Here is a 21,560-nt window from a genome sequence, read left to right on the forward strand (position 1 = left end):
CTGTAACTTCTTGCAAAAATCAGTCATCAGTGACCAAATGACAAAGGATAGAACTTAAGGTTGTGTGGAGTGTGACAAATTTGTGTTTGTGTCTACATTGTACAGCTTATTCAAGATGGTCCTTTGTCTTTCATAAGACCAAGAGTTCCTCAGCAATTCTGAAAGGAAAGCACATTTTTTTAGGGGGGATATGGAGGGGTGGTCGGCCAAATGTGCAGAACACACAAATCAATAGAACTGGGGGGCTGTGGTTATGTAAATGTTTGTCCAATGAAAGCCAAGCTAGCAATGGGAAGAGCAGGGGAGGGTCAGGTCTCCAGAAGTCATTATGCAATACAAGCCAACTGTATATAAGGCCAAAAACCTGACAGAAAACCAGAGGATCTCTCTGAACTGTCCACATTTTGCTAACCAGGTATGCGCTTGACAATGGATTTTTTTTTATCACACATTTTAATTCAAAGTGTTTGAATTTTTAACAAATTATTTGTAACATGTAGTTGTTGGATTTTGTTACTTTATTTGAGACTTGACTGGAAAGGATCTGGAAAAGGCTGACAATTGTATCGCTGTTCCCTGCTGTGTCTCAAAACCACTTTCCTCCTGACTTATGTCTTTTCTGTCTTTTTTTTTCCCCTTCCTCTGAAGTACAATGCTGTTTTACGTTGTGGCCCTCTGCCTCCTGGCTGTGTCCTGGGCACAGGACTGCCAAGTGGCCAACTTCCAGGTCGTGCAGAACTTTGACAGGACCAGGGTGAGTTGAAAGTATAATGAAATTTACTCATTTGTTGGATGAAATTCATATCAGCTGTGTCATATAATCCTCAGAGTGTTTTTGTTGAGTGTTGATTTAGAATGTGACTTCAGTTTAAATGACTCTTTTTGTATCCCTGCTTTCATTTCAAATATTTTATGCTATGAAAACACTGAGGTGTATTTCTTTCTCACAGTATGCAGGGAAATGGTATGCAGTAGGAAAGAAGGACCCAGAGGGTTTGTTCTTAATTGACAACATTGTGGCCAATTTTACCATCGAAGCAGATGGCAAAATGAGTGCCACTGCTAAGGGCAGAGTCATCATCCTCAAGTAAGGTTTCTTCTTTACTGTGAAGTGTTTCATTTGCTTAAATCAGTATGCTTCTTCCTCTGTTTAATGCTTCCATTTTGTCACATCTTTTGTAATGCCCTCCTCTCCCTTTGACCTTTAGCAATTGGGAAATGTGCGCTGACATGATAGCCACCTTTGAGGAAACCCCTGACCCTGCCAAGTTCAGGATGAATTACTGGGGAGTCGCATCCTACCTGCAGACTGGAAGTGAGTTGTGGAACATTAACACTGGGCTTGACAACAAATTCAAGGAAACTTCTTAGCATTAGCTTTTGGCGTTATTAGTCGATATTATGTTGACCTTCAGACAACTGTTGATTTAATTTAATCATCAACTGTTGCTCTTGGGTCTCTGTGACCCTGACCCAAACTGCTGTTTTTAACTGAAATAATTGCATCACTACATCCACTTTCAAAGTCTGTCATGGATGTGGTTGCTTGAGGACAGTAAAATCAAGTTTGATGAAAATCTGAACTCTCCCCTCCCCTCCTGCAGACGATGACCACTGGGTGATCGACACCGACTATGATAACTACGCCGTCCATTACTCCTGCCGACTACTAGATAGTGACGGAACTTGCCTGGACAGCTACTCCTTCATATTCTCTCGTCATGCGACCGGTCTCAGGCCAGAGGACCAGCCCATAGTCACTCAGAGGAAGAGTGAACTCTGCCTGCTGGGGAAATACAGACGTGTTGCACACACCGGTGAGTTGTTATGCAGTGATTTATTGATCCGTGCATTTTGGGAGTCCGTGTAATTGAATAAGGTGACATAACAAGTGAATGATTGACTGAATAAATTGTGTAAGTCCTTGTGATCACTGCCTGACATGAGCGACTGAAAACATGAAATCCCTTATCAGTAACGAAGCTTTAATATATTAAAATATAAGATTTTTACATGCATGACGCAATGACATGTTTTTATGCTCATGTGATATGTTATTCATAAGCAAAATGTTGTGTTTTCTCTCCACGACAGGCTTTTGCGCTGTGTAATAGTCTGTTGACACGTCTTTGTGAAGCACCACCCTCTGGGACTGCACGCCCTCTTCTGTTCCTGGACTCAATCCCACCAGAGTCCTCTCCTCTCTGCTGTTTTTTTTTTTTTTGCTTAACAAAGAAAGTAGCCCAAATAAACTAGAAAATGGTGAACTCTTTTATTTTTTTTTAACAATTTATCCTCAACCGGAAATCAGTGGAACTTGCTTTCTGTACATATCAGATCACTGAAAAACAACTTCTGGAACTTCTCAGGCCAATGCAGACAACTGGTCTAATTCAAGTGAAGCTGAACCGTCAGCATTACTGCAGCTCTGAACTAAAACCACCATGTTTACTTAAAAAAACAGGTCCACAAGCCACTGGCTTTGCTTTTACACTGAAAGACTTACAGTATCTTGTAGCACAAAAGCAGGCACTGTTTATAAACCTTGATACATACCTATTAAGTCATGTTCTATATATACGCATACTAGTTTGGTTGTTTCTTGATTGTATGATGTATACTTCTTGATCCAGTTTTTGAAATAAAACATTCATACCGTGTTGGCTCGCTCAATTTTTGATTGCCTTGAAATATTTATGTGTATTCCTGGATTGCAAATAACAAATTTATATTGTTTGGCTTTGGATTCAGTCAATCAAAATATATGAAACATATATACACAAGTCTGATTTCAAAACAGTTGGGATGCGGTGTTAAATAAATAAAAACACACTGCAATGACTTGCGAATCCTTTTAAACCCATCTTCAATTGAATACGGTACGAAGACAAGGTATTTGATGTTCAAACTGATAAACTTTATTGTTTTTGTAAATAAACACTCCAAACGTAGTGGAATGCTCAACAAACACCTGTTTGGTAAACAGGTGATAGGATCACGACTGGGTATTAAAGGGGCATCATTGAAAGGCTCAGTCTTCATGAGCGTGGATGGGGAACAGATTTTTTTCTTAAGTGGTGCGTATGAGTGATTTAGGAGAACTTGTCATCAATTTTCTCATATTCTGAATTGTAAATGTACATATAAAGCCTATAATCATTCATTCTATGATCTATTATTACCTGCTGTCAGGTGTACTGGCTGTATTCTGTCTTCAGTCTCCATGATGAAAACTTCCTCTTAAATTGATCGCCTCTTACTGTACCCGTTTTAATTCTTTTTTTTTTCTGAAATCATTATTATATCAAGACCTTTGCTCTTTATTTCAGTGACAGTCCGACTCTGATGCTGATGTTGTTAAAATGACAGATTTTCCTTTATAGATTCCTGAAAGCAGGACGTCAAACTCCAAACTCATCAAGTTCTTTTTCTTTTTGATGCTTATTATCATGAATGAACACCTCCTGACACATGGGGCAACCACTGCATTAAAAACCCACATAGAGTACTATATGAGCTCCAGAGCACTTCAGAAAACTGTTGTCCACTGATGATTTCCTCTGGAGTGAACAGATTACCTTGAAATCTAGTATAGCATTCATGTCCACCTTAAACTTTTTTTTTTAATATCATTTTCACATAACAATGTGAAGTTTCTCTTCTTATTCCTGCGCTGTATTGAATGACGTATGTGCAGTTTGACTCTACAAGAATGTTTTCACATTCATCTACTGAAAATGTTTCTATGTCATTTATTTTAATGTATTTCTATGCTCCTGTAAGGCCCTTTGAATTGCCTCATGTCTAAATGGTGCTATAGTATAAATAAACTCGCCTTGCCTCATTGAAAATTGAGTAGATGCCATTTAGAAGATTTTAATAAGATAATTGAACTCTGAAAAGAACACATCAGGTGCAATTTTTTCAAAGTATCATAAACTATATACATGTTAAAACATATCCAGTGTGGATCTTTAAATCAGCCTCAGATACATTTGAGTGTTTCAGGCTAAATAGCAAATATTAGTACACTAACAAACCAAGATGACAACATAGTAAACATTATACTTCCTAAACAGCAGCATGTTAGTATGCATACATGAGCCTTTAGCTCAAAGCACCAGTGTGCTCAGGCTCAGCATCACAGAGCCAAGTGTGCTTGTACACTCTTGTATTTTTCATATCTGAGCCTTTAGCATCACAGAATTTAATGGGTCACAGGGGATTATAAAGATTGACTTAATGTTTTTTTCCACGAATACCTTGTTACTTTGTAGATTAAGCTAAAAATTAATTATGGATGGAAACATCAGAATGTGTTGCATCAGCTCTCGGTGGTAAATTGAATACATTGATGTTGCCTCATCCTTTCAGTATCAAACTACAGCTAAGTGAACAATACAAAGCCAAGAAGCACCAAGCTGAACGTCAGTGTCTCAGCCATCTCTTCTCCACTGTGGATCACAAGTGTCATGAAAACTATAGTTTTAAATGATACTTTTGGCCTCAGTGTACTGTATAAACTTTATTTATGTCTATTTAGGAACAGACTGTTGCATTGGAGGGAAATTCACATCTTTATTGCACATTTTGTACAGTACAGTGCATGGCAGAACAACTTTGGAGCTCATGATTAGAACAGAACAAAAATATCTTTCAAAACAGCCAAAAAACAAAACAACTAAAAGCTGACAGTGTATCAGTGTCTGTCTGTCTGTCTTAAGTCTGTGGTCACATTGCCAAGGCTGCAGGAATAAAGGCACCTTAACCCCTTTTCCCCTACAGAGAGGACCTTTACTAATCCTCTGCCTTAAATAGTTTAGTACAAGGAATTAGCTCATGCAATCTCATTGCAGCCTCATAGGGCTGCAGGCTTGAAAAGTCAAGGTGGAAATGTAAGTGAGCTTCATTTGAACGGGGTAGAATACATGGACAACCTGGCACCATGAGAACTTTTAAGCCGCAGGAGGAAGTATGTTTAAAGTTGGTCAGGTTAGGTTTAGGCAAATCAAAGTATAGATCTTGGTCATGGTTATCGTCACACACTTTGTTTAAAACTAGACAGAGAAAAACTGCTACACGTAGATCTTTTTCCAAAACTGGTGAAAAAGCTGGAGTACAGAAATATTTTTCCCTATTATTTTGTCCTTCACTTCAATACTGTCAAAATAACAAATGACCATTGATGCATAGGGATAAGAACAATGCAAAATATGCCTTAATATTACGTATACTGAGGAAAATCTTACACAAAACCACCAAAGGTATTAATTATTGAGGTGGAGGGAGTGGAAGAACAGTGTAAACTTTATATGAAACAATAAACTGTACGTCCCATGACAATACAAGAAAGGCAATCATAAACGCATTTACAGAACTATATAATTATGATTGCTTACATTTACAGACAGTAGTTCACTTGCAAAAAACAACCCAAAAATAAATAATTAAATCAAATACACAAAAAAATTAAACTGTCAGAATACTCCAAGAGCTTCATAACAAAACTGAAAAATACAAACGCACGCAAAAATGAAGGTAGGAGACTGCAGAAATAAACATATGGAAGGAATATAAGAGTTCTTTTTCAGTGAATGATCAAATCAGTCTTTGGCCTAAATGTTCTGCAGTGGAAGAAGAACTGGAGTAAAACCATCACACTCATTTAGCATGAAATTGACTTTTAAATTTTGTTTTAAAGTGATATGGAGAGGAAATATGCAGCATTTTAAATTGTCCCTCAATTAATATAAACATCTTACTTGTGTCTTTACCAAGAACTAAAGCTGCTGTTTGGCCACACTAAGACAAAGACCCATTTGAATATCTGTTGGAGTGAAGACAAAATGACGATTCACCACAGCTTATTCCATAATAAATTCAACAATGTTTAAATCATTGTTATTAAACGTATCATATATTTGTATCCAGTGATATTTATGACAGCAGGAGTATTTCTTCAAACTAATCATCCTAAATGAAGTCTCAGTCACTTGCAGTTAAATCAGCTTTTGGAAGTTAAAACTTCTTCTACTCACCTTTGTTGCTCACAAGAGAGTGCTGTTTGTCAAATTTGTTTTCATATTTTTCTCATGCATTGAATAGTCCTAAACTGCCTGGTCATGGCTTTCAGATTTTCTGTCTGTGTGTAAAATACACCGCAAGGGGTAAAGGGATAGTCGGATGTGGATAGGGACTTATCCATAGTCAGTGTAGCCAGTTTGGAAAAAGCAAGGAAGAGCACCAGCACAGAAGTTAAACCATGTATAGCTGTCGACAGGGTCAGCAGTCTTACCCTCAGACAGCCAGACAGCTCCTTTCACAAAAAACGAATTTGCAGAATTTGGCAGTTGCTTGTCTTTCGCTGCCTTTGTTGGTTAGTTTGTTTGTGTCATTGTGTGACTTTGGTGAATCTGAGCTAACCTTTTAAAGTACTAAAGTCATGCAATAACACACACTAACCGGCAAGGCAGTGATAGTCCAGCATATGCTGTGTTTTGTGAGGTGAAATTACTGCTGCAGAAGGAGTTTTAGGGTGGCCTGTAATAAATTTTGCTGCTGACCTGTCCACAGCATTACCTAGCTTCTGTGCTGGAACTCCCCTCTGCTTGTCCCAACCTCTGTCTACTGTAAGTGATACACTGACTCTGGATAAGTACTTCACACAACCCCATCAAAGAATTCAAACCATCCCTTTAAGTTCAGTTTCCTGACTGGATCTTGTGATCTAATCCAATGACTCCCAACCTACTTGGGATGTGACCCATTAAAAGAGGACAACTTTTACTTGTTATCCACTGTCACACACAAACTGCATGTCAATATGACCAGGTTAACCAAATAATGTTTTTTTCCCTTTTCATTTGAAAACGATTTAAGGTGGGGAGGTACAGAAAGACTGGGGGGAAAAAAAGAATAGCTACTTGCATAAAGATATATTTTTTATTACTTTGCTATCTTGCAGCCTGTACAGGTGAGGAGGGGTCCCAACATCACAGGCTGGGAACCACTGATCTAGACTCTCTTCTAGCTCAGGCAAAGCAGTAGTCAATGTGAGCCAGGAGCTCCCGGTGACGGCTGGTGGGATAAGGGGCCCGACACTTTGGGCACTCCAGGAAACTCTCGTCCAGGAGGTTGGGGACTTTGGATGGAGATGTGGGACCATTAATCGTAAGATGCTCAAACTCCCGGCTGTTGTAGGAACTGGGCTCTGAGAAACGGGAGTTTGGCTGTTTCTGAAACACAGAATACCATTTGCAAATAAAACAACTGAAACGTTTTTAAAATGCACCAAAGTAAAGTTTCCACTGAAGGTGCTGGGGAGAAGAGCCATTGAAATAATGTGCAGTAACACTTACAGCAGACTCCAGTTTAGCAATCTGATCTCGGGCCTTGCGGAGCTCCTTCAGCATCTTATGTAACTGGTGCTGCATGCTCTGGCGATCAATCTTTTCATTCTCAAAGTCCTTGGCAGAGAGTTGGATCTGAGGCAGGGGAAAAATATATGAGAAGGAAGACAGCCAAGGACTCAATGTACTTAAAATGCACAGGGGAGATCAGTATGGATCATTACTTTTACAAAATAATAGTCCCTCAAAAATAGCTACAACTACATAACATGTCTGAGCTGATGGATTTTTCACTCATGCCTGGAGAGTAAACATTGAAACTGTGTTATCAGTAATGAATGATCTGCTTTGAATCCTCACTTCACACAATGTGCAAAGAATACATCAGTAGTTGGAATGAAGACTTTGCACCTTTTCATGCAGATGTTTGCTTGTTTGAACTGTAACCTTTGAACAGTTTTTCTAGAAAACAATTTATTTCACAGTTTTACCTGTTGCTCTAGTGCTGCGATTCTCCTCTGTTCTTCCTTTTGGCTCAGGAGAGACTTCTGCAGCATGTTAACCTGTGAAGGACAAACTATCAGCAAAACACAATTCTAAATTCAAATCCTTTTACAGTCAAATAAACCTGGGATGAGATTTTATTCAAAGTGGCTATGAGGAACTTTAATATTGATTTGGAGGCCCCTGTGGACAAAACAAAGTACAGTAGAGTTTTCTCCACCATAAATATAAAATATAACGTGAAAAAGAGGAAAACTATCCTCCTGCCTTTTTTTTCAACTGGCTGAGTACTACTCTCGGTGACTTTGACTGGGAAAAATATAAATTTGGGCTCTTCTGGCCTTTATGCTGTAAATTGTTTCATCTGATTTTGAAGAGAATCCGTCCCAGGGGCTTGCATTAAGAACAACGACAGAGAAATAGCCAGTCTTCTTGCTGATGGTCTTGTTTGCTGATGTAGGTCATATAGAGGCATCTATGTTAAATTAACCATGTTTACCCCAAAGTATCTGGAACTTTTAGTCCCAGGAACTACTTTTCAAGGAACCAAAAGGTTCCTTCAGGCTTATATCTCTGTTTCTACCACTGTTTAAGGACACACGAAGATTGAGAAAATTAGTCCAGTGACATGTAATTTTTGCGACTATACAACAATGGCGCCATGTAAAGAGATGGTGCAAGTACTCGACAATTCAGAAATGTTCAGCGATTCAAGCTGCACCCCAAAAGTGTCTATACTTTTAAAAAGTACGACCCCAATCAATGACTTTTTTTGAGGGTAAAATAATGTCCCCAGAACTTAATTTAGACTCTGGTCCCTGTAGTGGAAATGCACAGTTCCTCCAAAGCTTCCTAGTCCCTGGGAAGGTTCCTGTTGGGGAAACGGCCACTGACTCGTGAGTGCTTTGATATTATGAGGGATAACTTTTAGAAATGAACAAGTGAAGGGAGACTACAGGCACAGACAATGTATACAAGTGTTACCTGCAGTAGAAGTTCAGCTGATCTCTTCCTCTCCTCTTCCAATCTGATGTCCATACTCTCCAGCTCCACTCTCTTCCTGTCTGCCCGCTCAGATGACACCTTTCTCTCCTTACCTAACCTAAACAAACTGAAGATAAGCCATACACAGCAGTGTGCTTCTCCCTGGGGTGTCGGGTGATGCACGGTACACCACAGTAAACCAAAAAAATCCCAGGCAGCGCACGCCAGGATACTAGGATTGACACTTATGTGAATACATTAAACACAAGTGTTTTTTCATGACATTGCTGGAACTCGTTTTTTTTGTTTACTCTCAAGAATAAACTTAAAGAAGAAATCTCTGATAAATTTATGGTAAAAAATCATAAAATTACCATGATGTGTCATCAGAGATCAAAGGAACATATTAAGTTGAAATTCTTGCTTCTCTGACAGCGATACAGCCATGGTATCCTGCAGTGCTCCTGTAGCATCCCAGAGCTTTCCTAAGTCTGGATCGGACAACTCACTTCAACCATAATTATATTAAATAGCATTTCGACCTATTTTATATACAGTCTATGGCTCCATGTCACTATTTGGATTGCTGTACTTGTTTTTGCACACACAACTGCTACATATTGCTCCTTTTAACAGTGAAAACACACTAGTTTGAAATTGATTTACTGCAGCTATTGTTTGCACATTTATAAAGGTTTCATTAACCAAGGTCAGTGAAACATTTCACTGGTTTTTGGCAGGAGTTGTGTCCCAATAAATCTGCAGTCTGACCTTTTCCAATCATACGCCTGTGCAGCTTCTTTCCACCGTTCAGATTGAAAAGATAAACCGAGTTGATCTGAAAGCCTCTTCCATTTAATTTCTACTCAGAGAGCGGACTTGTTACCTGTTGCTGAGTTGCTCCGCCTGCAGCAGCATCTTGGCCTCCTCTAGCTCCTTGCTCTTCTCTTTGTACTTCCTCAGTAAAGAGGAGAGCTCGCTGCACTTGTCCTCATACCTCCTCTGCAGTGCCGACATCCCCTCCTGGAGCCTGGTGACCTGCTCCTTCTGAAACTGCAGCTCAGTCTCAGCTTTTATGGTCTGCAGAGCCACATGAAAATTTTTAGAACATTGTAGACTTTTTTGTCTAGATAGCATCCTGCTAATTAATTAGAAAGATGCCTGAATCTAAGGAATGGAGAAAATTAACAGAGTTGTCACAGTTGCATTCAGATTCAGTGCCAAACCAAATGTTTGAATGGAATGCATGTCAATTAATTTGCACATAATTTTTTATAAAAAAAAAAGACTGAAGAGTTTCTTAGGATATGAGCAGCACAAGCCACAAAAAGTAGAATATAAGAATTAATTAGGCAGTAAATATTCATTAGACATGAACATGAGTCCTTACACCTTCAAAGTCTAAACGAGTAAACAGTAATGAAATAAAATCCTATAGCTTTTACCTGTTCCCTCTGCACACTGAGTTCCTGTTGGCTTCTGGTGACCTGCTCCTTTTGGGTCTCCAGATCTTTCTGAACGCCCAGCAGCAACTGGTCATAGCGGCTCTTCAGCTGAGCATCCTTTTCTGGAGTGGCTGAGGTGGCAGAAGTGTTAGGAGGCAAATAAGCTAATCTAACATGTCAACTGCAATCTACGTGTTTAAACAACTTAAATTTAGGACTCTTTAAGACATTTTTAAAACCAATTTCACCTCCATACTGGCAAAAAAGGACATGCATAGTTGCATTAGTGTTTATTGGTTCAAGGTTGGTCTTGTTTTGTATTTGTTACAGCGCGAAATGCAATTCTTTTTCCAAAAAACACATTTAAAAGCAAAGCTGATGTTAAACCCTACTTTATAAATGTAACATTAACTTCATAATTCAATTTAGTAAGACCAGTCAAAATCATATTTTAGAGTTTTATGCATTCCCTGAATCTAAATGTCACATTTTGGTACTAATCACTGTCGACATAGAAGATTAGAGAAAATTTCACCATTTACTGTAATTGTCAAAGCCAAACAGTCCTTACTGCTGCTGTTAAGATTTTTAATTCCAGGATTAAAACTTTACTAATCTTCTCTCATCTCCTTTTCCAGCTCAAAGCCTGGTGTCTTTCAGTGTTTAATGTTGTGGCTAAAAAGCTAATATCTGAATCAAACTGCATAATTTTCCCTAATTTCCCATTTTCACATCTAATCCTGTCTGTATCAGAGCACGAAACTGTTTGGTAAGTTGTCCTCACCATCAGAAGAGGCCTTGTGTTTAGTTTGCTGCTGCTTGGTCTGGGCCAGCTGCTGCTCCACCTCCAGCGTGTGGGCGAGGATGGACTGGACGTAGGCCTCTCTCTGCTGGTCATACGTCAGCCACTGCTGGTTCTTCTCAAGAGCCTGGAGGTGGAGATGCACAAGACCTACACTGACTTACCATATTCTGTGTATTTGGACATTAAAGCTGTTCAAATCAAAGACAAGTAAGGAAAAGACTGTTTCCTCAGGGACAGGAGTTTGTAGTTGTGATGAAAAACCCTTGTCACAAAACCAAAGATTGCTTTTACTTTCAACATGTAATGAAATACCCGGTGTGTTCTTTGTTGGTAGTAACTATTGATATTAACATAGAAATAGATCCTGGACATTTTGGAAATATTGACTGATGAACTTCAGAGAATTATTTAATTCCCCTGGTGCTGAACAAAGTGTAATGGAATAAAAAAGCTTAAAATATTTAGCCGATGGAAAAGGTATTTCAATTACAAAGCAGCGGTACAAAAACATCTTCTAATATCAACAAAATTACAAACAGGCTTAAAGAAACACACACAACAAATCAGCGACAGGACTCACGTCTCTCAGTTGATCTTGTACCAAAGCCAAATCTCCAGGAGGTACCTGTCCGTTCTGGAGAGAGAAAAACGCACTTCTGAGATAAAGCCAAGTCAGACACTGATCTGTAACCAAACAAAACTTACAGACCTGGTGAGTAACAGATTACATGTAAAGGGACTAAGAAATTAGGATATAAAGAAGGGGAACTGTATTTCGCTGTCCTGTGGAAGACCTTCACTGTCATGTTGTTATTCGGGTCTGTCGTTTTCTGGGGAAAATCCCAGTAGACACTAAAAACAGTAGGTTTGCCACAGGCTTAAAATCACTCGAAGGCTTGCAGGTTTAAATTATTCATCTTTTTAAAACTTTAATAATGCAAGGAAAAACACTGTAGCAAATGATCAATCTGCGCACTACTTTTTCAGAGACTTGGCCATATGACCTACGGCACCATCCCTGGGGCCAATACCTCGACATCCATCCTTAGAAGTCAGTCATCTCATAATTCTGTCACCCTGACCCGGAGGTCACGTCTGATCCCATCCAACGTCTAAGCATTACAGTAGACATGTAAACGATCATCTCTGTACTAAAGCTCTGTGAGCTCTTCCACTACCAGACATGAGCTTGTCAACTTTTTCCAGATGGATTTAAGCGTATGTCCCATAAGCCAAGTCCACTAATAGCTTTTGTGTATCCAAGAATGAGGGAAAGAGTGGGTCAGGGTCTGTTGGTCAGCTTATTTCTAGTAATGCGAAAGGAGCTAAGCCAAGGGTTTGGTCAGTGGAGAGCATTCCTGGAAAATTACCACTGGGACTTAAAGATAAGGAAATCCAATGCAGTGGCAGCTGAGAGACACTGATTTAAACAGAGGACAATATGTCTACAAGGGGCAAATATTCTTTTGTATACATAGTCTGCATTTTAATACTTTCCATCTTAGAGTTTAAAAGTAGTGAAGTTAAAACCAAAGCAGGGTTTATGCAAACATTTAGAGAACATTTAGATTCAAAGACAGCATTTCCAGCTTTATGGTGACCTTTATAAGGAAAGGAAAAAACTTTGTATGTTTCTTGTAAAAATCTGCATTTTGCTCTCTCTAGGGGTGTCATGTTTTTCCAAATCCACATTCAATCTGACTATCAATTTTAAGGTCACACTTCCATTCAAACATTTTTTTACGCGAAAAAAGCCTTGAATCATGAGGATCAATAGATCAGTGTTTTCATGCCCTGAGAACAGTGCTGCAAACAGGGTCCAGCCCCGACAAAACATAGCAAAACATTTATTTAAACCAAAAAGGTGGTATGTTGAACAAGCGCACAGTACTGTGCTGCATCTTTATTATGTCGCTGCTGATTGGGTAACAACTGCAACACACCCACTAAATGGGAGAAAGTGTACCTGAAAAGCTGTTGCACATCGTTTTGAGGAAATACGTTGTCCAGCCTGGAAACCATAGCAAAACCGTGCACAGCGTTTTCAGACTGAACATGTCCCTGTGTGATGTAATGACCAGTAAGCTACAATTGTGTCGCCTTTGAAGTGTTTTTTTTGTTTGGACACATGCAGGACGGCACAGGTAGGTCGAGGTGGAGAGAAAAAAATTAACGTGAACTGAGCAAACAAAAACCCAAGATATGGGTTTCAGAGTATTTCAACTTACTCAGGTGCAGCATCTATCATTTCTACAGAAACAATACCTTCGTCAGAATAAACAAGACACGCTTTATATTCTATGTTGGCTGATGCACACAGATTCCTTCACCCTGACTGGTACTGGAGTTTGATTAAGACAGAAGAAAATCAGGAGGCATTATACTGAGGGAGAGCTCTGGGGAAAACTGGGTGAAAATCAGGAAAATTGGGCAGCTTTTCAGGATCTTCAGTCATCCGAATTCCTGAAGTCTTTACTTGTGATTTTGCCGCCTATGCCTCTCTAGATGCCAAGGAGAATCCTGATGACCGCTCTCTAAGGGTGTAGCGAGGGCCTGCTGTGCTCAAAGCATCAAAGGGTTGACCAGGGAATCAGAGCTGCCTTTTGATAAGGAATAAGAGCCTACAGTTATGAGGGAACTGAGTGGCAACCACAGATTTACCAAAGGATCTTTTTTTCTTTCTCTCTCCCTCTTTTTTTTCATTACCCTTTTGTTGATGGAATTAATATTACAATCCTGTAGACAAAGTGTCACTTGGACAAAGCTGTTATTTTATCCTTCACAGAACTACTATAAGTGATGTGTATGTTTGGATTTACAGTGTTTTAATTTTAGACATGTATGACTTAAGCCTTTCATTGCAGCAAATTAGTAGGGCTGCTCCAGGGAGAAGGTAATGTCAGAAGCAGGAAATCAATCACAAGTCACACAATGCCACCTAGTGGGCACATTAATAACTACATCTGCATTTCCAAACAAATGGAATAGAGTCACTGAAAAACAATTTTGACTGAAATGCAATTTCAGCTCATTTTAGGTCCAGGTGCCACAATGATGACAAAACTATGACCAGAGGCAAATATCATACCAGTCTGGATTAAGTTATACATTAGCTTCTATTTGGTTCCCAAATAGGGGTCCATGACACTCTACCAGGGGGTGCATGAAAAGTTTTCAGATTCATTTATTGATATTATCATGACATAAAAAATCTGCTGTCAAAATAGCTGTCAACTACTAATTATTATAATTTTTGTCACATATTTTTCTTCATCAAAAAATGGCAGCTTCTTGGATACTGTATTTGGCCATATTGCAATATTGATAATATTTTGATTAAATGTGCAGCCCTACTGTCAATTTGATTGAATTCATTTGGACAATCAATGATCAAACTGAAAGGAAAGTTCACCATAATAATCCCCTATGAAACATCCCAATTACGATTCAGAATGCTGGCATACAGACATGTTATTACTTAGAACTGCAACGATTAATCGAATAATCTAATATTGAATTGATCAGCAACTATTTTGATAATAGATTATTCGGTTTGAGTAATTTTTTAAGAAAAACGCCCCAAATTTTATAAGCTTCTTAAATATTTTCAAATTTTTTGCTCTTCAAGGACAGTAAATTGAAAGTCTTCAGGTTGTGGACAAAACAAGACATGGGAGGACACCATCTTGGGTTTTGAGAAAGATTTTTGACCATTTCCTGGCATTTTAGGGACCAAACAACTACTCAGTTAATCGAGAAAATAATCAAAACATTACTTGATGACAAAAATAATCATTAGTTGCAACCCTATTTTTGGTGAATATTATCTAAAATGATCAGAATCTGCATTTTATTTTATGTATGCATATGTATTATTGAATCATAACAATACATATTGTAATATGTATCACATCTCCAGAGTAAAAACACAGGCTACATCAAACTATTCCCAGGGACAGAAATGAGGAAGTCTCTGGTATATTTTCTATCTTGTATGGGGTCCTTGGCTGAGAAACAAAATCCTCTGCTCAGACTTGAAGCTCAAGTCAGTTAATCATTAAAATGGAATGTGATTTGTCAGAAATATTACAATCCAACAAAAATAGTTCCTACTGCATCAGCACTACAGATAAGCAAAATATTAGAAGGGGAGGCAGAGGACTCAAAGCTGTTGCAGGATTTAATCCAGGGCCAGGGGGAGAAAAACATGTTGTCAGAGAAAAGGATAAAACAACTCGACCAACTTTGCTCATCAGTGATTTCTGATAACATTGTTGTAACTTCTTCCTCAGATTTGTTTCTTAACAGCCACAAATAAATGTATTTAGAACATCCTAGGGCTAGTCATCAATAACTAAAGTTAGGTTACGGAATACACACTTTAATTATCAACATCATACCATTAACACTTGTCATGACCTACAACAGCAAAAGTACTTAGACACATTTTAAGGTCAACAACATAATTACAAGACATATTCCATTTAAGCTAATTGGCTGCGAGGAAGACATGAGCGGGTCCACGTTGAATCAGTGGCTGCAGTATTAAGATTTTAAACAAATAGAGATGCTGCTTGTAAAACTTTTATCAAGCACCTAACCAGTTCTTTATTCATTCATGCATTTGTTCGTGTGTGGAAGTGATAATTGTTGGGAGATGAATCATTAATAGGTGCACAAATTAATTTTTGCTCCATCTGCTTCACATGGAACAGTGCTGTGCATGGAACAGTGGCCATGTTTCCTACATTTTATGCTAGTTGACTTTTCCAAATGTTCACACTAGAGCTGCAACAATCAATCAATTATTAAATTAATCGTCAACTACTTTGATGATCAATTAATTGGTTTAAGCCCATATTCTCTGATTCTAGCCTCTTAAATGTGAATATTTTCTGGCTTCTTTACTCCTTTGTGACAGTAAACTGAATATCTTTGGATTGTGGGCTAAACAAGATATTTGAGAATGTCATCTTGAGCTTTAGGAAACACTGATCAACATTTTTCACCATTTTCGGACATTTTATAGAGCAAACTAATTGATTAACCAGGAAAATAATCAATGCAAATAGCCCTAGTTCAACCAAAAAATTCAGGAAAGGTTCAGCAAAAATTTACTAAATATTGCAGTCAGTCCTGTTTTGGGTAATTTTAGCTTATTTTAATGTATTATGCGCTTATTTTTACTCCAAAACAATCTTGTTTTTTGAAATCTATATTGTTTGTCACACTGAAATCACATAAAAAATAAATAAATAAAAACATTTAGCAGATTTTCACTCTGCATCACAGCTGAAAAGTGCAATAAATTTTAAGATTCTGTTCGGGCCTGTTAATGAGGGGCATCTAGTCAGGTATCAAGAGTATAAGTTGGTCCACCTACCACCACCTGTGTTTCCAGGGACTGGCACCGGGTAGAAACAGTGACCAGCTGGTTTTTCAGGTTCTCTGTCTCCTGTGACAAGTTCTGGAACAACACGTCTCTCTGCTCAGCCTCCTTCCTCCGCTGCTCCAGCTGGGCCTGCAGTGATTCTACCACCTGAAATACACCACAATATGAAATGAACCGACCCAGTCAACCTGTATTTCTTTTTTTTAAACCTTTGTGTATGCAGAGACAGTTTACAGAGGACATTTAATCTTCTCTGAGTGATTGTCTGCGTTGTACAAATGACATGACAAGGCTGGCAGTCTTTTGGCATTACCCACTGAGCAGCTCTGGTTTTAGCACTTTTGTTGATGAAAGTTAATGAGGAAGAGGCAAGTGTGATTAAATCACATTACACATTCACAATGTCAAATAGCTGTTGTTCCATTTACCAGCATGCCATTTTCAAGTTTTAGCCTGATGCCGTTGTGACTAGCTTAAATTAGAAAACGATTTCTCCAACAATAGAAAAAGATTTCTCAGGGATAAGAACCTCACAGCTGATAGCATCAGTTTCTCCAGCAGGGCGATACACAGCGAAAGGGCATGAATGCTAATATGTACACAGACCCATGACAGCGAAAGATGGTTGGTTTATAAATATCAAGTGAACAGCATACACACCATGTGTTAGTATGCAGTTTTTTGCTGGCTGTCTAAACGTCACTTAGCTGAGCTGCTGTCAAAATGGGATAGAAGCTATTTCCCCCCCAACTGTTCCTGTGACAGCTCAGAGAAACTCTAGTATCATTTTTCCCCTCTTCCTGACAGTTGTCTGCTGCCAGCAATACATATGCCACCAATACGATGCCAAAAGTGCAACAAATGTTCACAAGTTGAAGAGTACTCTTGAAAAAAAGACATAGCTGCAGGTATATCTCCACAACCCGGACAGAAAACTGCAGCCTTGGGGTGTCCAAATCTTGTTTTTGTGGGTCCATGTTTGTTTACAGAGAGCTTCTGGCTGGATGTATCTATAGCGATTGACTGTAAATGTAATTTGTAAACATATATTACTGCAGACATGTGTCAAGTGTACATACCTCTCCTCCTCTGGCTGTCAGCTGCTGTCTCAGTGTTTGTAGTTCCTGGTCTTTAACAAGAAGCTGCTGATTGTTCTTCTCTCGCAGCATCTCAAGGGAGAGAATCCTCTAAAATAATCAACACAAGACACCATAAACACATTAAAATACAAAAAGAGACAAAAGACAAGAAGACAGGCAGAAAATGAAACAAACAAACAGTTCCTTTACCTCCAGAAGTTTGCTTTTGTCTGAGTCGGGTGGTTTGATGTGTTGTTTGGCCAGTTCATCAATCTTTTTCCGGAGGTGAGCATTCTCCTTCCTGACTTTCTCCAGCTCCGCCTCAGCCTTGGAGGCAGAGCTGCTGGATTTGAAACCCAACCTGGTGGCGATGGTCTCTTTAGCACCTTTGGATGTCATGGCTGCTTTGTTGGTGCTGAGGAAGTAATGTGGACTTCTATGAGGAAATAAAACATTTTACAGACTCATGTTTTTTTAGTGTATAATTCATTAGATTATATAAAGTTTTAATTAAGGCTGCACAATATGGTAAAAAACATATTATGATTTTTTTGAAAGATATTCTGATTGAGATATGATTTATAATTAGTAGGAGTGATCATTTATGTGTTACAATTATTTTCATTGAAAATCAGGATGATGGCTATATTGCGATATTGACAGTATTTTGATTAAATGTGCAGCCCTACTTTCAATTTGACTGAATTCATTTGGACAATAAATAATCAAACTGAAAGACAAGTTCACCACACTAAACTCCTATGAAACATCCCAACTGAAATACCAAAATGCTGGCATACAGACATGCTATTGAATATAAACATTTAGAGCTGCAATGATTAATTGAATAATCAATTATTATATCTATCTGCAACTATTTTGATAATTGATTAATCTGTTTTTAAACTGCTCTATGACAATAATACTAAAAACCTTAGGTCATGGACAAAACAAGACATTTGAAGACCTCATCGTGAGTTTTGGGAAACACTGATCGACATTTTCATTTATTTTTTTTTTCCATCTTATAGACCAAACAACAAATTGACTAATCCAGAAGATATTCAACAAGTTAATTGACTATGAAAATAATCGTGAGTTGCAGCCCTATTACCATTAATATAATATTATGCAACATTATTTGCAGATTATCAGAGTACGTTGATGAAAAAAAAACATTTATTTGTCAACACATCACACTTTGGATCTTCCCAGGCATTGTGAATTAACTTCAACACTTTTAATTTTATTTCCTCGCACATTGCACCGTCATTTATCCTCATTTGTCGAGATAACTTAATGTTAACTGGAAGAAATTATATATTAGACAGATATCTCAATGACAAAACTGACAGTTATTGAACGTTACATCTACCTCCGCACCTGTCTTTAGCTGATAGCGTTCAATAAATTAACGTTACATCGTCTCAGCTGAAGTCTGTCTATTTCGATACTATATCCTATGAAAATAAAAGTTACTAACACATAAAGAAAAAATGTTTAACACTTACGGGTAAGGCGGAATGAAAATATCTCCTCTAACTAGTCTGTTTGTGACAACAAGACCGTTTTTTTACCAAACGCTGTCATTTCCTGAAGTTTGAATTGCAGCGCGTTTACGTCATGTCCGTAACGTGCAGCGGGGTGCGTATGTTTACTATTCCGGGGTGTCTCGAGGCGGTGCAGTGCATAAAGTATAGCGATTTTAAAGTTCCATGACGAGGTAATTTAATATTCTAGGATTCTATATTATTTTGCTTTGCTTAATATAGATTTTATAATCCCATGAGTAAGGAAATTATTTTTTTAACGCTTTTTTCAATCTTCAGAGACTGATGATCTCTTTACGCCGGACTGTGCGCTGTACAGGATGAAACGAACAGGTGGAGGGGAACTGCCCACCCAAACTGGTCTAACGTGTGTGTGCGTGTGTATCTCGGTAACAACAATATTGCACGATGTCTTTAAGCAAGGTTTAGACAGACATTGAATGGCCACTAATGGAAAATGCGCTGCCAGGAAACTACTTCAACGTATATTTCCTGTGTGGTATTTGATAATAGCAAGCACTGGGGCCTAATCTCAAAAGACATCATAAGCGATTGTAGATGGGGTTATACTGCAAAGACTACAACAGGAAATCGACCATTTAGAAAGTAGAATCAGGTTCAGTGCCTCACATTAGGACTGGGCGGTATGACAAAATCTTCATATCACAGTTTTTTTAAAAAATGATATCGGTTTCACGGTATTTTTTTCATGCAACAGTGTTCTTAGCCACATTTTCTTCTACTGAGAACAGAATTACTGCAGCTGATTGTCTTCAAATAGCCCATTTTACTGTCACAAGGACTGTATCGTGTTTTTTTTTTTAATGTCCATACAGGTAAAAGCATGACCCCTTCAAAGTATGGTTACCATCACATGGACGATTATACAATTAAACGTTCCCACCCACGCTAGTCGGCACCAGAAATACTAGTCATTTAAAATATTTAAAAATGAAATATTTGTCAATATTTCATTCATGCATGATGCCAGTTATCTGTTGCCGCACGCCACTAGTCGGGGCTGCGTCTCTGTCAGACGGAAGCCCCTCTCACCCTGATTGTGTGAACCGATCGCCCTGGCAACACCGGATGTTTACATCAGCGAGGTCGGACAGATGATTGTAGACTGTGACAGAATAAGCTGATATATATTCACTCGACTGGAGAAATGTGACCGCATTAAGTACAGACACAGACATAAACCTGCAGGCGGAGCTGCTGCCGCTGCTGCTACTACTAGCTGCTAACGTTAGCCACACTGTGTGTCAGGCTGGAAGCTAACATTAGCCACACTGTGTGTCAGGCTAGCTGCTAACATTAGCCACACTGTGTGTCAGGCTGGCAACTAATGTTAGCTCTGGGTCCTTTACCTGCAGACACTGTGACCCTCTTCGGTCTAAAAAGGTGAAGCATAAGCATGTAAGGTTTGTATTGCACAACGCGAAGTAGCGCGAATTTCAGCGGCATTTCTAGGACGATTTGGCGATTGTAGATTGTGATTAACGTCTTCAAATGGCTCTTAATACACACAGTATTTTTTTCGGACAGTGTTTAACATTATAAATTAATACATTTTGCCTTGTGTTTTCTTAGTGACTATTCTAAATTAAATTTGGCATCTAATCAACAGAGAAATTAGTTGTCAGGAACACGCTCAAGCAAGCATACCTGTGGCGTTGGTGTGCAGCAGTGAAATGGGTCCCCGCTGAAACACTTTGCCGCCGCGCACGTTCTGGACGTTGTTTGGGCTATTCACCGGTATGGCGGTATATGAAAAATTCATATCATAACGAAAATAAAGACCGGTTTTCGGTACGAACCGGTATACCGCTCAGCCCTACCTCACATATAACAATTTTGCCTCAATGTTTCATAACAATAAACATAGACCTATAAGTAGAACACTATAAAGACAAAAGGCAATTGCTTCAAAACAAGAAGTATTGAGAGAACATTTAAAAAATTACAATAAAACATGGAAAATATTATTTTAAAAATATATCTGTACAGTTTCGTGCCAAGTAGTCTATTCGTCAGGGAATGTTCAGAAGTTCACAGTATGAAATATAAGAATATTTGAGATGTGCAAGATAGTAATCCCCAAAACATAGGTGGATGGGTTTAATAGTGGTACAAAATGTAAAAGTGTACAATAAGCATGAACAGTAAAATTCCAGCAATGTGTTTACTGGCTGTCTTTGTGTGTAGCCTACATAAATCATAAGCTGTTTTGCAGGTGTGTACGGCCTAAAAACGCAGAAGTGAATAGATTCAGAAAGAGACTGAGGTGTGCTTTTTCTCCATTGTGGGGAAGGATAATAGAAGGACAATGCAGGCTAATTATGATGAATTTTAGGATGTAAATAGTTTGCATGAACTACACTGCTGGGCTTACTTTTGATAAGGCTGAATACAGAACTAGGATTCAGGCATCATTGCCATCTACATTTGA

General features: G+C 38.6%; 2 protein-coding genes across 3 annotated transcripts in view; one reads left to right on the forward strand and one right to left on the reverse strand.

Annotated features, from left to right (window-relative positions):
- Positions 1 to 17,988, reverse strand: part of LOC146312027 (cone cGMP-specific 3',5'-cyclic phosphodiesterase subunit alpha'-like) — a 39,592-nt gene extending 21,604 nt beyond the window's left edge. The window contains 9 exon segments of the mRNA XM_084740229.1: positions 7,841 to 7,912; positions 8,838 to 8,950; positions 9,713 to 9,917; positions 10,283 to 10,446; positions 11,067 to 11,211; positions 11,668 to 11,721; positions 16,471 to 16,626; positions 17,559 to 17,666; positions 17,769 to 17,988. Coding sequence (XP_084596355.1) covers positions 7,841 to 7,912; positions 8,838 to 8,950; positions 9,713 to 9,917; positions 10,283 to 10,446; positions 11,067 to 11,211; positions 11,668 to 11,721; positions 16,471 to 16,626; positions 17,559 to 17,666; positions 17,769 to 17,957 — 1,206 coding nt within the window. The 5' untranslated portion in view covers positions 17,958 to 17,988.
- On the forward strand, positions 362 to 2,660 carry rbp4 (retinol binding protein 4, plasma). 2 transcript variants are annotated; one of them, XM_084740835.1, is made up of 6 exons: positions 362 to 415; positions 649 to 754; positions 951 to 1,087; positions 1,209 to 1,315; positions 1,605 to 1,817; positions 2,095 to 2,660. In XM_084740835.1, exons 2-6 carry the CDS (start codon positions 653 to 655, stop codon positions 2,109 to 2,111), a joined length of 576 nt encoding a protein of 191 aa, XP_084596961.1. In that variant the 5' UTR covers positions 362 to 415; positions 649 to 652; the 3' UTR covers positions 2,112 to 2,660. The 2 variants fall into 2 exon arrangements, with proteins under 2 accessions (XP_084596961.1, XP_084596962.1); XM_084740836.1 differs by lacking the exon at positions 362 to 415 and having other exon boundaries at positions 630 to 754.
- Positions 17,989 to 21,560: the final 3,572 nt, after the last annotated feature.

The sequence above is a fragment of the Lutjanus erythropterus genome, chromosome 17 (genome assembly GCF_056507025.1).
Source record: "Lutjanus erythropterus isolate fLutEry1 chromosome 17, fLutEry1.hap2, whole genome shotgun sequence".
NCBI classification, from domain to species: Eukaryota; Metazoa; Chordata; class Actinopteri; order Lutjaniformes; family Lutjanidae; genus Lutjanus; species Lutjanus erythropterus.